This window comes from Salarias fasciatus, chromosome 22 (assembly GCF_902148845.1).
Source record: "Salarias fasciatus chromosome 22, fSalaFa1.1, whole genome shotgun sequence".
NCBI lineage: Eukaryota > Metazoa > Chordata > Actinopteri > Blenniiformes > Blenniidae > Salarias > Salarias fasciatus.
This window is the reverse complement of record NC_043765.1, coordinates 22,381,273-22,396,163: the sequence shown is the minus strand read 5'-3', so window position 1 is coordinate 22,396,163 and position 14,891 is coordinate 22,381,273. Positions and strand designations below refer to the sequence as shown.

The following is a 14,891-nucleotide window of genomic DNA, read 5'->3' as shown; positions in this document are numbered from 1 at the left end:
AGAACAAGGAAACTGCGGGGAACCAGCGGGAGGCACTGTGGAACATCCTGGAATCTACAAATCCTCAAAGAAGAAGGAAAAGACAGAAGGCCCCAGTTTACACAGTTTAAAATAAAGGTTTGAGTGAAAACATAAGAGCAACCCAACTTGAGAATGAGTGATGCTGCCATGAATGCTAGCTACCTCGTTGCTAGCGAGCTGGCATTAGCCTCAGTGTGTTTCCCGCTGCTGGTCAGTGTCGTCAGGGTCAGGCACTCCTCAAGGCCACAGTATTACAGAGGCTGTAAATAAAAACACAAATAAAGCCAGACATTCCCCGCAAACACCGGAATTTAACAAGCGGACGGGCGAGGCGCTCCACTTCCAGGTGGAGCTCTAACGAGCCCCTCATCGGGTAAGTCCCGGGTCACGCTCTAACAAGAAGTGTTGCCGAATGGCAACGCGGCAGAAGAGACAGAGAGGATTGTTATGGGGGTCACGCGCCCCAGTTTTGACCTCTTGGTCGCTGTTTAGCTCCACCGGGAGTTAATGAGGGCGCTTAGCCAAGTGGGAGAGCAGCGGCACGCTAACTGGCTCGCTGTCTGAGTTCCTGCAGTCAATCCAGCAGTTTGAAAACACTGACAAGAGTTTGTTTGACAAGTTACTTGGCAGGAGAGAGATATGTCACTGAAAACTAGCGCCGACACTGATCTCATTTTTATTTTTTTATGTTTTTGTTTAGCAGTTGGTGCCCCCCCCCCTTCCTCCGTCCCCCTCCTTGTCTTTTCTGTACTCCCCAAAAAGCCAGAAAATGCACTTAACTTTCATTCACCGACACCCCACCGCCCCGCGCTCATTAAACATTCATGCCCTCCGTCAACAGAAAGGCCTGCCCTTCTTCTTTCTCCGTTTTCACAAAAAAGGTAGACATTTAAAACCTGAACCTCCTGAGAAGAAGAGTAACGTCATTCGCAGTCGTTCCTGAAAGAACGCTGAACGCAGATTTGCATCTATATCAAAAGTGCATTGAAACGAAGAGTGACGGGGAAAAAACATAATCTAGCATCATCTTTTTTTTATTTTTCCAAAAGCATTTGCCATATTTTTGACAAATGAGCTACAAAAAAAAAACATTAATGTAGACATTTCTATTAAACCACAATGTAGAAAAATCTTTGGTTGCTGCATCTGAGGTTTGCACACAGAGGAATTAAGAATGGGATCTTTCTTTTTTTTTTTCTTTTTTCACTACTTGTTGGGTCTGAACATCTGCTGCTTTGCACAGTCGACCGCATCGCTGCTGCCAATGTGTGAACCTGGATCGTAGGCGGAGACACAGTCTGACATGCGGAGTCGGAAAGGCTTTCAACACATTTCATCCCAGATTACAATTAAAAGAAAGTTCCTTGTCGGAATCCTTTAACTTCTGAAGATACATATGTGGGGACGTCTGCATCTCCTACTGATATCCAGTTAAATAAAAGCACTTAACTGGTTGTGGAATAATTTCACGACAAGGAAAGTAGTGCTGGAGAGTTACGTCAAGAAGTTAATTTAAAATCATGTGAAAGTTGGTAAACCTTCAGGGAACTTTAAGGCTTTTGATTTTTGACATCTGTGAACCTGCAAGGTCAAAAAGAAGCCCAAAAAAATTAAGATTTATTAACCAGGGGTGCAAAATACATTTTAGCTCAGGGACCACATACAGCCAAACTCCATCCTGAGTGGGCCAGACTGGAGAAACTGTTTCATAATAACCTTCAAATTTAAACTTTCAGGTTTTTTTGTGTTGCTGTGGTACAGAGTGGAAGTGATTAAAATGTCTATATTTTCACAACGCTAAACAATTACAACCTAAAATAACTACAATCTCAACATAAAGCCAATTTTAATGAGAAATTCAAGTGGAAGTTGCAGTGAAATGTCCAAAAATCTCCTCATACAGCTGATGCATGTTTTTACTGGCTTGTGTTGTGTGCACTACTCTCATCAAATGTGTTAAAATTCAACGCTTTCTGAGCAAACTTTTAACCATTTGCTTGGTGGTTTGGCAGACCGGATTGGAGCCTCTCGGAGGCCTGTTTAGTCCGCAGGCCTTACGTTGGACCTGATATAGCTCATGGTTTTGTTCCAAAAATACTTGACTCTGTCTGTAATAAAGGCTTTTTCCTCCAAGTTTGCAAGTTTGACTGGTGCAATGTTTTTTCTCAATGGGGGCACATTCATGAAAATGTTCTGTTTTCCTACACAATTATGAAAAATAAATGTCAAATACCAACATTGTTGTCGACGCTGCAGTTCAAGAGAGGTTAAACAAAGCACGCTGAATAGAAATAAAGAAAGAAAGAAACAGCATTTTCTCTTGAAAACCATTGTAGCGTAAACGGTTCCTCAGAAATAGTAAGAAAAGCTGCTGAAAACTACACAGATTCGCTGGATTATTGCCAGCCAAATTCAGTGGTCGGGTCTTTTCGTCTTTTTTTTTTTTTTTTTTTTTCTGTTTGAGGGGAGCTCCAGAACATAATATTGTGCCTCACACATTATTTACCCAGAGTGTAGGTGACTTACACCATCTGTTTAGAAAGCAACAGGCTCAGGCAGACACTCTGCCAGCCAAGAGGCACAAGGTCCCCGGGCTTATCTCGGCAGAGGTGTGTGCCGCCGCCGCCGCCGCCGCTCCTCGGCACCGGCGAGGTGGAACGATAAACATAATTAAATTGAGTTGGATTACACAAAATGGATCGGATCAGTCGGGAAGGCGGAGAAGCTAATCCAGTGCAATCCTCTCTATAGAGGCGCCAAGCACACAAAACGACATAAATAAAGAAGAGAGGACGGTGGGAGGGAGTCAAGGCTGGGTAGAAAAAAAAAAAAAAAACAGAAAGAGACCCCTTCGAGAAGGAGAAAAAGGCCTCCGAAGCTAATGCTAACTGGAACGGGGCAGTTTAAGGGGCGGGTCGTACGTGGATTGTGTTTGGAACGTTTCCACTGTGTCGGAGATGAATAAGCAGTGAATTTACGCCACATCCATCCTTCAAGGAAGTGGGAAATCACACGCTATCTCATCACAAATGACAAAAGGTTCAGACTCGGATGTGATGTCGCCGCCGCCGCCGCCGCTTCCCGCCTTCTCACCTCGCTTCTTGCTTCAAAAAAATGAGGAGGAAAGGCAGGAAGTCAGCAGGAGTTTGGATGTGATGTTTTCCTGTTTTTTCTTCTTTTTTTTTTATTGATGGCTAGCACATCTGCGGCAGCACTCCCAATAACTACTTCATTTCTCCTCCTATTTCGACTCCCATTCCATTCCGCTCTCACTTTTTTTTTTTCCTGCTGCTTCTCCTCTCTCGATCACACACCTCCCCGACCGACCCAACCCCCGCTTCCCGCCCGCTCAGATTGCATTTTCCCTTTTGTAAGTGACTTTGGTACAATCCCCCTTTACAAATAACCTTTCCCCAGGGGGAAAGAGACTCTTACTTTCAGAGCAGCCCAGCCATCCTCACTCCAACACTCCCCCTCTTTATCTCTCTCTTTCTTCCATGCCCCCCCTCACACCGCCTCCTCTTTGTCTCTCGGCCTCGGGCACAGAAAACAGACTGATACAGTCTGGGAGTTTCTGACGCTCTCGAAGCTAATCCAGTGTAATCCTGGCCTGTCTGCATCCTGACTTGAGTACATCATCGTCCTGCGATGATTAATGGATCCCCGTGAGAGACGCAGGGGAGCTTCAATCCAGGTTGGAGCTCATGTTATGGGCATGCGCTCCGCTTGGTCTGGTTAAGACATCTGGTTATACAGAAACAGGAAGACAACAGTGGACAAGCGACGTCTGCGATTTAGAGATTCTTTAAGTTTCGTCCGTTTTCCTTGATTTTTGTTCTTCCCGTCCTGCGGCCGCCAGGCATGAAATACACAAGGCCGACTGTCAGTCATTAATCTAGTGAATTAATCGTGATTAATTGCACTTTTCTTTCATATATCAAATCCTGTCATTTTTAATTTGCAGAGCAGGAAAAGAGTGTTTCACAGATCGGTCTTGATAAATGTCCTCAACAATGCACGTGTGGAGTAAAGCTGCGCTCGATACAGGTAAGAGGGAAAAGCCATTTTGGTTGGCATGTCAGGTAAAGGAGCTGTTATGATGTTTAAAAACCTGTTGCTTTATGCATGTATTTGACAAAGTCACCCTCTGGACCTGGCCTTTAAGAAATGTATTTAAAAGATTGTCTTTAAAATGTTGACAGTGTTCTTGATGGTGCACTGGATTGGAGCCTCTTGCAGGCCAGTTTTAGCACATGGGCCTTATGTTTGACACCCCTGCTCTAATGGATGTTGATGAGCAAACATTCATGAGTAGAAAATCACCAGGGTTCAACCTCAAGTTGTCTCCACGCACACACAGAACTCAACGATCGCCTCGCCGTAGAGCTGCAGTACCAGCTCTCAGCATATTTCTGCATTATTAAAGGTGCCCCGGCCGCTGCCCGCCTTTAATTGAGTCTCCCCTGCTCGGACAGCTCAAGGCGGGCCCTCAGCGGCGAGCGCACGCAGGTGGAGGAGCCGGAAAACGCACGTCTGTGTGGCATTTGAAATATGAATGCGGCATTTATAGCGGAGCGGCGTGTTCGACACGGGGAATTTGACAGTCTCGACATTACATCAACAAGCTGGGCCCGAGGCGAGCTGCTGGTGGAGAGGCTGCACGAGGAAACACAACACAGCGGAGGAGAAACGGAAAGACCGACGAGCCTGCCGCTGGAGTGTGAGGAGGAATCCGAGACATCCGAATTAGCGGCATCGAAGCTGTTTTCTTTGTAGACTCTAAGAAATGCTGCAGTCCCGTCACAAAATGTTTGTGCACCTTTACTTACTTCATGTTTACATGTCTGGCCAATCAGATGAAGCCATATTGCCCCGGAGTCCAGTCCAGATGAGCAGATGTGAGTAAGTGGCATAAATTAGGCCCTGTTTCCACGGCAACGTAAAACTTTCAGTGTGTTGAATGGTTTCAGCACCAGAACAACCGACAGCGCCACCTCATGCTAACTGCGTAGTTTTCAGCGTTTCCGCCATTTCCGTATAAACGGACATAATTTTCAAAACATTTCCATTTTTCAAAACAATGCATTTTCACTTCAAATGGTGCCATTTTTGTGAAAATTCCTTTAAATTACATTCAAATTCAAATGTTTTCTTCATTTCCTGAATTCCTAAAAGCCATCACGTCTTTTTCGCAGGTTTTCTCCCTGTTAGAAGCGTTTCTTGATTTTAATCCACTTCTGACAGTTACACGTGCGATTTCACAGGTCATGTGCTGCATGTTGCTGCTCATGCACAGTAAATTAACACTCTAATGTGTGTATGCTCCGGTTCGCCAGCGTCCCTCATCGATTTACAGAATGTGACTGCTTAACCTGGAGAAAAGTGACACTCGGAAGGCTTCGGGGTGTTTCTACAGTTGAAATTTACACATTAGAGATAAATACCTGAAGATTTAGAGACTTCTTAGGTATAGGAACTTTCAAAAAAAAAATTTAAATATGGAGAAAACCTAAATTTGTATTTTACAGTAGTTTGAAAATAGTCAAACAAATACATCACTTTTTAAATATTTTTGCAAATCTCTGTTGGATTTTGGTCCTAAACTATAAACTCTCTCTCTTGACTGTGAGTGAAATGCTTTTAACAAATCAAACATTATTACAGAGCAGTTGTTTGGATGCAGCTCTGCTCTAAATCCAGCAAAGATGGAAAATTAATCCATAACACGATTGCATGATTAGCTGCATTAAGGCTTAAGTTATCAGTTTTATGCATAGAATTTCAGGCTGGATGTTATTCGATATCTTGGCTCATCTTATATGTAATAAAGCTAATAACCTATTGATGCTGTAATCAAATAGAAGAGTCAAGATTGCAATAAGTAATTATAGAGTTATTACATTATTAAAGTAGCCAACAATGTAATGGGACTTCTTTTTTGAGAATTTTCTTCTTTTCTTTTTCTTTGCTGTTTTTTGTTCAACTTGCTTATTAAAAATGGAAAAATGAGATGGCAATTTAAAAAAATATTTAAGTATATTATCAGCACTTACAAGACTTGGTTTATTACATGTAAAATTTGTCAAATTGATCTCGTTTGTGTTAGTACAGCAGGCTACCAACACACAATACTGCATCCAAACGACACATTTGTAGATGCAACTTAAACTCAGAGAGAATTGACTTTCTTATTAATGATAAATTTTGAATTTCTGTGTATATTTTCTGTGGTGTTAGAAGAATCTGTAGCTAGTTAGCCTATTTAACTTGTTTGTAAATAACACACCGGCAAACACTGCTGTTTGTGTGGAAATTAAAAATCCAAAACTTTTAACGAAGAGGTGAAAATTGTTTATATTATTCTACCTATTTTATCCATCGTTTGTTAATAATTTCACAAAATTCCATTATGCATCAGAGCATTTGATAATGTATATAAAAAAGAACATCTTAATTTATTAGATAATGTTGTCACAAAAATGATTCAAGAATAATACAAACACTTATGCAGATGATGTGAGTGTCTTTGTGCTTGGAGGTTTGTTCTTCCAATTTGTTCACACTGCACAATTATTGTGAATTTGTGCCTTTTAAATTCAAAACGCTCATTTTGAATTTGTAAAGAATGCATGGAAACCAGTTTCATCGCTGTTCAGTCTTATGCTGTATACTTGTTGCCCTCTAGCTAAAGGAAACGAGGTTGACCGATACTTGTGTTCGGGTTTCGTTGGGCACCACCTTCCACACTGCTCCCACTGGTTTAGAGCACCGCACATGTTAAATTACAGATTGATCCTTTAAGTATGTTGGAGCTTTTAATTGTTTATTGTATTTCTGCCTCCTGTTTCACTCCTCTGGCTACCTTCCAGTTTTCGGGGTCCCTCATTCGATGGCGCTAATCTGGCTGAAGACGGAGCACGTGGCTTCGTTCCGGCCCTTCATATCGCTGTGTACATCCAGCTCGGATGACTCATGTTAATAATCCCGCTTTGACATTTTAACAGCATTCGAGCCTCTCAGGTGGTGCGACCGAGTGATAAAAGGGTGCAATCAGCGGATCACCGGCACCTCGCTGCGGCTGTGACAAGGCCGAGCGCGTGGAATCAAAGACCGAGGAGTCGTCGCAATCTCTGGCCCGGGAGCCGGGCGGGTCTCGCGGCCCCGTGTTAGTCGCGGCCTGCGTTTCACCTTGGTGGATTCCTGTGGGAGCCGCAGCGATGGGATGGAAAAAAAAAAAGAAACACCTCGGTGCAGCGAGCGCGTCTGAATACAAAGTGGCTCTGTGGAGCTCCCTCTTACAGTTCGCTCGGTGAGTTCAGTGCATCAGCGGGTCGAATGGGCGGTCAGCGCTCTGCCTCCACCTCGGCGGTGTCGAGCCGGCCGCAGATCATTATCGCTACCCGACTCTGTTTCCCCAACAAAACCCATATCTCCGTCTCTGATCCCGCGCCACACAGCTTATTTTTGGTTCACGTCTGTGCATTGAAAACCGCAACTTTTGACCAAGATTCACGTCTGGATTCCTTTTTCTCTCACCTCCTCAGTTATCAAGTGCTTTCTTCTTTATCTCTTTTTTTTCCCTTTTTTTCTATGTCTGTGCAAGCCGGAGCTGGTAATGTAATGCAAACACAGTGCCGGGCTTCCTGCTGGGAAACATCCAATTAAAAAAGCAGTAGATGGAGCGCTTCATGAGAACGGCTCAGGTCGCCGTGTCCAAACTGGGCCAGAGGTCCTGAAACATTGAGAGCGGGCTGCTGGCTGCTCTGCATCCCCAACAAAGAGAATCCACGTGGTTTTTTTCCTTCTGCACCACATCCTCAAAGACCAGATTCTCTCTGCTTCTGAGTGTTCCTGCTGCAATTACCAGGAATCATGGCGGCTGTGGCGTTAAACCGGCGGATATCACACAGATCGTTTGACTGATTGGAACTGGATGTCTTGCTTTCTGTTACACAGCCAAACAAGATACAGCACAGAGGGGCCAGGTCGACTGGAGATGAGACGACGATCAGCCATTACATTAAGACCACATAAACTACTCACCTTTCTTTATTTGTACCTCACGTCTCTGAGCTTTATGTTTGATTTTAGGTTGTAATTTACATTCTAATGTCTATATATTGATATGAAAATTCTTATATGTTCAAGTAATTAAACTAAGTGTGACATTAGATCAGCAAAATCATGCCACCCATCATTAATGTTACTTTCCACCTGAAATCACATCGTCACAGAGAAACAGCACAAATGGGCGTTTTTCTGCCTCTTCTGTTCTTGAGTGTTGACCTCTGCATAAACTGCAGGTGACCTACAGCTGAAAAGGGCACCTGAACGCCTCATCTGCAGACCTGCAGAGCAGCGAGTTGCTGCCGCTGCTGCTGCTGAGCAGACACTGCTTAAGACTGCTGCATTCCACACAGTCAGCAAACCTTTACCCACGATTAATCCACACATTATTTCTTGGTGTCGTGATTCGTCTGCAGGGCTTGCTGGGTTTTTCTTTCTCCGTTTTGCATAAGAAGAACAAAAAAAAAAAAAATGACCTTGTGCACCGAGGGGAACGAGTCGTGAGGCGGGTCAGATAAAACATCAGTTCCTTGGCAGCGAGCATCGGTACTGGAGTGTGCAGCAGAGAAAGAGAGTCAGTCTGGTGTGACATGATCACAGCTTCCAGCTGTTAATCGGTTCTAGGAAATTAGCCGAGGCTGGTGTAAGAGTTACGTTGGTTTATCCTGCAGCCCGCTCTGCTCCTGCTGGCTCCCACTTTCGTTGCATGTGTGGAAGCCGTAGCTCACACTGATGCATTATTTCAAGTTTAAATCAATCAAATGTAATTACATCGAATTCGTTATGACACATTGTTTTCTTTGGATTGCTTAGCATCTCAATCTTTTTGTACAAAGTTAGAACATATATGTATCATTTGCATTAGCTGGCTTCGTACAATAGCTTTCAAGTAGAATTGTTTCTTTTAGCAATAGCTAGCTACTGAGCTATCTGCTGTAGTAGGAAAAATGAACAGATGTAATTACATTGGCATTTTATGAAATTTCGCAATAGTTTCATTGAGTAAATTGGATGAAATCCTGGCACAAAAGAGGAGCCTTGATTTTCAATCATCTCCTGATGTTCATGCTCCCTGAATTCCATTAAAAACCAAACATCTCATTGAAGCTGACAAATCGCTGCCAAGAAATTGACAAAATCATTCTGGTCCTGTGGAATGATGGACACTTAGTGTGTGTATTTTCCTCAGAAACTGAAGGGGAAGACAGTGATTTTTTTTTTCTCTTTTTTTTTTTTAACCAAACCCCTCTCTTCAAGGTCGAGAATAGACCGTTCAGACTGCGAGCAGCTAAACCCACATCGGAGACGGTGATAATTTCCCACGTAGCCAGAGCAGCTTCCATGTAAATAACAGATGCGCCTCGTGCCACACGAGGTGTTTTCATACCTGGAAGGCCCTCATTAGTATGCTGCCGAGGTTTTTCTGTTCCCTTCCACGCAGACCGTCGGTCCTGCTTGTCTTGGATTAAGGAAATTCCTGCAGCGGCGAGTCGCCTGCTAGAAGCGTTTAGAGATGGGGCGGGGGGGGTTTCAGGAGATACGGTCCTTGTGGGGAAGGAGCTCTGTGAATGGTCCAAACTTATCAAAGCGTTCTGCGACGGTCCCCGAGCTTCCAGCACAATGCTGCCCTCCCTCCTCTCCCCCCGCCGCCTCTAATTTTTCCTGAATGGGAAGTCTCTCCAGACCCTGGGAGTAATCTCATATTCGCCGTTAACTCCAGTCGCTCCAGTTCTGTTCCCTGCACCCCCCCGTCTCTCTTCTTCTCCCCTGCCAATTGCATAATCAAGTCCAGAACTCATCAGCAAGATGGCAGAAGAAGTGCTCTATTAAGCTGCATCGTGTTCCATCTGTTGTGTAAGAGAGAGATAACAGTATTTACAGTTTTGGAGTCGCGGCAGACTGTTTCGGCCAAAAAAAAATGTTTTTTTTTTTCCTTTTCCCCGCGCCGCGGAGTTCTGCTTACTTCGGAAAATGTCACGGATTAATTCTGCCACGGCAGTGGCGTCCAAGTGCGATCTTTGCCCCCACCAGAAATATCACAAACTTAACTTTTTACTGGAAGAGCGACATGCAGAACTTGTGTGAGGTGAAACAGTTTCATCGCAGCGGGAACGGCAGACTCTTCCAGACCTGTCCTGACTCACGCTCGCGGTATTCCATCATTTTTATCCCTGTTCGGGGGCTCTTCGCCGGAGCCGCGCCGCGCAGACGTGGGAAGGAGACGCTCTGTCAGGGAAGTGCCTGGTAAGTGTCTTTCAGCCGGCATTAAGAATTCAGAGGTCTCCTTCTCCGGCGAGTGTGTTGTTGGGAAAAGACGAGCGAGGAGCAGGGAAGAAAGGAAAACGTAACCCAGATTTGACTAATAATAAAAAGTGCTGAGTAAAAGGCGGCGTTATCTGCCTCAGACTGGAACGAATTCACCTCGTCCTACAGGAATCGCCTCAATGGAAGACGCATTAACTCCCAAAGCGATATCACACGGGGCCATTACATCCATTACTCCGACCTGCGCCACGCGAGCGGCGTCCGGAAACACTTCATCTCACGTATATGAAAAGCCCGGCCATGCGGCGCTGGATGGGTAAAAAGTGGAAATCTCCTGGCCGCAGTGAGGAATGTGCTACATGCAGACATGTTCTGGTTTCTGTTTTTTCCAAACAGTAGGCCATGTGAGGACAAGGCAGGAGTGCCAAACTCACTCGTGCCAAAGATCTCCAAGCAAAACACAACAAAACAACCGAATCCACAGGAAAAGCTCAGATTAGATCATCTCCGCCCCCTCTCAAAATACCAAAGCACACTGAAGACTTTCAGCTCTGTTGAGTTCGGTTTTTAACTCACGTTTTCTATCTTAGCTTGAGGAAATAATCAGCAGGATTGTAGGAATCAGATATGAGGAGTTTTATGACCCCACAAGTTAAAGTTCGGAGCTCCAAACCTCACTGATAAAAAAAAATCATGAAGTCGTGCTGGGACAAAACAATGTCGTCCTGCCAGAGTGAGCTCCGGTCATCAGACCACCGCCTCCTCATCAAACAATCAACGCAAAGAACACCTGGAAACATCTGAGTTGTACCAATGATTAGCAGGGAGGAAATTAACTGGCAGATTCAATGGCGTTCATGTAAACATCTTAGTCATGCAGCATTAGCATAAATTATCCAGCTACAACACACAGCTTGTGATTCAGGTCCTGTTTCCAGACAACATTAAAACAACACGCGAAAACATATCGTTTTTGCATTTTTGTTTCAGTAAAGTTTCACGTTTACACGACAACAGTTTAAAGATGATGTCTGTGTAGTTAACAAGCCAAGCTGAGAGTTTGTGCTGATTTTTTAGTAAAATTCCACACGCACATAGAAAACAACATGCCATAAACATAAACAATGGGAGAACACGGACATTCATACGGACAGACGACCGAGCTGGATTGTTTTTACAGCAGACACTCAACTCTAAAATTACTAAGTTCCAGGAGAATATGGACCGGGAGCCACGACACTCAGAGAAAAACACTGCTATTGTCTATTAACTCATGCATGTGCAGAAGAACTTTACTACGGCCGTGATGCGCCTGCACTGTAGGAGCGATTCAGAGCTTTCAACAAGTTCAGTTTCCAGTAGCTGTGAGAAAACAGTCGAGTAAAGAAACAAACAAAAATTTTCTGTTTTCACTCCAAAAATGCTGCTGTGTAAACATGGATGAGAAATTACAGTATATAAAACAAAAATGTAGTTTACAGTATAATCACAACAAACTCGCCGTCCAGTCATCAGGTGTAAAAACCTATTTGTGCATTTTCCAGTACTGGAATCTATGCCACTGTCATTCTCACTATTAAAAGACAGGAGAGTCTGATTTTTGATGTAAAATGTCGTTTTTAACAGGAGTTTTAAATGTATAGATGCATTCTTTATGCTTTATTGTGTAATTGCCCGACGGGGACTGAAGAGAAACCTTTTCATGCAACTTGAAATGTCTTGTTGATTAAAGAGGATAAAGCCGATAAGTTCATTACCCCGGCTTTAATTGAGTCTAATATGTAATCACACCCGCTCCTGATTCCAAATCCTTCAGTTCTCCACGTGGATTAGCAGCAGTCGCTCTCAGCCACTTGTTACCGTCCTGCAGAGTCTCAGCAGTCGTCTCTAAACGTGGAACCTTTTCAGTCCAGCCTGTTCAAAATGCAGCATTTCAATACAATTCAACCTCATCAGACGTAAATGTCGTCTCTTTTTTATGATATTTAGATTAATGAAGGTAAAAAACCGAAGAGAGTCTCTAACCCGACCTGAACCAGGATCTGAATGCCCCCTCTTAATCCATCTGTCTTCTCCTTTTCTCTCTTTCTGTCCTCTCACCACAACCGGAATCGAAGAAAGCCTCCAAGTCTGAACCTGGTTCTGTATGATTCTTCCATCTAGAACAGAGTGTTTCCTTTCCACTCTCTCCTATATGATTACTTACGGGGAATTGTTGAGATTTTCTCTGAACAAGTGCCTTGAAATGACTGTGTTGTTTTTGGATCAAGAGAAATAAAATTGATTTGAATTGAATTGAAGTGAGTTTCTCTTTTCTCTTGTGAAGCCAGACTCTCTTTCCTCCAATAATCGACCGTGTGCCTGCCGCACTGATAACAGGCTTCGTTCCGCCCTGCCTCAGGAAAATTCATATGAACTCACATGTAATCGTCCTACCTAAACACACTCCATGCTGTGTGTGTTCCTCAGGTGTCTCGCATGTACTTGTCCTTCAACGACACCACAAGACTCCGCTCCGTCTCTGTTCATCTTTTTTAGGTGGAAATTCTTCTAACAGCTGTACATGATTCCAAGTTACAATTCTTCAGCATTTCCTTCACTTTCAATGAGTTTTGTGAGCAGTGAAATGAGCGGGATGTAAGCGGAAAAGCCCCATTTAGTACAGAGACAGCAAAGTAATGTTGCTCAGACACGGAAATGAACACTCAAGTACTTCTCTTGAAAGTTATTCAGAGTATTTGTTTACAACCAAATTTAATTTCACACTCAGTGACTGGACTGATTCAATATACCTGCGTGGGAATTGCACACATGCAACTTGTTTCGTGAGGAAATTTCCATAAGAAATACTAAATCTTTAAGATTTCTTCCTATAGAACAGGAGATTACGTGGATGGACTTGTATTCAAATTGTATAACAACATAAAAAAATATTTGAAATGTACAAGCAATCAAAAACATTGCTTGAATTACACCTATATTAGTGATTTAATCATTGATTTCATCCCTGTTATTGTTTCTGTACATTTTGAAGGTGAGCTGACCTTGATTGTCTTCAAAGGCACCTAAAAATAAATACTATTTATATCACGCAGTCTACTTGAGGGACTCGCAGCTCATCTAGATCCATATTTTAAGACATTTACGGGTTACGGGTTATTTATTTCTTTAACTGCATGACACATTTGTGTTTTTCTATGAGCTTTGTTGTTTAGAAAAACTACTATGATAAGTGGTTTGCTGCAAGGTTTTTGTGAACCTCCATTAAATAAAAACATCCTGTTGAGGCAAACCTGAGGAGCAGCAGGAGCAGCTGTGGATCCACATCTGGGGGTCGGATATTAGTTACAGTGCAGCAAGACTTTTTACAGATCAACTTCAACAACAACAACAACAACAAGAAAGGAGGCTACGGCTGAATCTGGATGAAGAGCCTCCAGAAGTGGCACTTGGAGGAGTGGAGAAGGAGCTGTGACAGCCTGGAGGGGTCCTTTCAGACGATGGAGGTCCTCAAGTGTTTGCATTAGGGTGAAAATGTGCCTGCTTCAAAGCTGAGGAGCCATGCAATGGATTAATTAAAAAAAAAAGTGTTGCTGGTGCTGCTCCATCTGTACAAAAATCCAGCTTGCTAATGTCGCTTCTGAGGATTAAAGGATAAAAAAAAAAGCATTTCGGTGTGAAAGCATTGCTGTTCCACAGAGTAAAACTGAGAGGTGTCAGGTGGGCTTAACGACTTCTAAAGCTGATTCTATGTCCAAATATTCACTTTTCACCACTTCCCTCGTCCAAATACAAGCTGTGCCACAAACTAGTAAAGCAAATATGAGCAAAGTCTATCGTGAATAACAACCAAAAGCTGCACTTTTCTGTGAAAACATGTCAAATGTGGCCGCTGTATTCCGAATGCGCATTTTTAAGGCATTGAAATGCATCTTCTTTGCAACTTGGCAGGAAGAAACTTGCCAAAATGCTTGAGATAAGTGAATACTGGAATATGCGCGCTGTGCTTAGAGTGACCGAATACAAACATGCACACAACACATACACACACACACACACAATAAATGCTGGTATTTCTGTGTGGAAGTAGGCGGCGGGTGTTGTGATGCAGCGCGCACAAAAAAAAAAAAAAAAAAAACCTGGGCACGGTGAGAAATGACTTAATCACACAGCTGGTCAATAACTAAAACACTATTGTATCTATGTATTTATTTTCCATTTTTACCTTGATCCAGTAGCCGCATAGAGTGCTGAAAAGACGGATCCAGCGTGTCCTTCTCTGCCATAAGCTCCGGCAGGTACTTCTCGCTCCCCATCTCGTCCAGCGCGTCGAGCTTCCAAGTAAAAATAATAATTATTATTATAAAAAAAAAAAAAAGATGGGAATAAAGAGGATACAAAAAAAGGAAAAATACACCAAAGTTGCTGAGCGTCCACACAGCTCCAAGTTGGGAGGGATGAAAAAAAAAAAAGAAGCAGCCAAATGATTGAGCCAAACAGAGGAGGTTGGATGATGTCTTTTTCTCTTTTATCCCATC

General features: G+C 43.3%; 1 protein-coding gene across 1 annotated transcript in view; it reads right to left on the bottom strand.

Moving 5' to 3' along the window:
* Positions 1 to 14,669, bottom strand: part of khdrbs3 (KH domain containing, RNA binding, signal transduction associated 3) — a 121,544-nt gene extending 106,875 nt beyond the window's left edge. The window contains exon 1 of the mRNA XM_030120962.1: positions 14,579 to 14,669. Within this exon, the coding sequence (XP_029976822.1) occupies positions 14,579 to 14,669 (91 nt within the window). The remainder of the gene's footprint in view (positions 1 to 14,578) is intronic.
* Between the last annotated feature and the right edge of the window lie 222 nt (positions 14,670 to 14,891).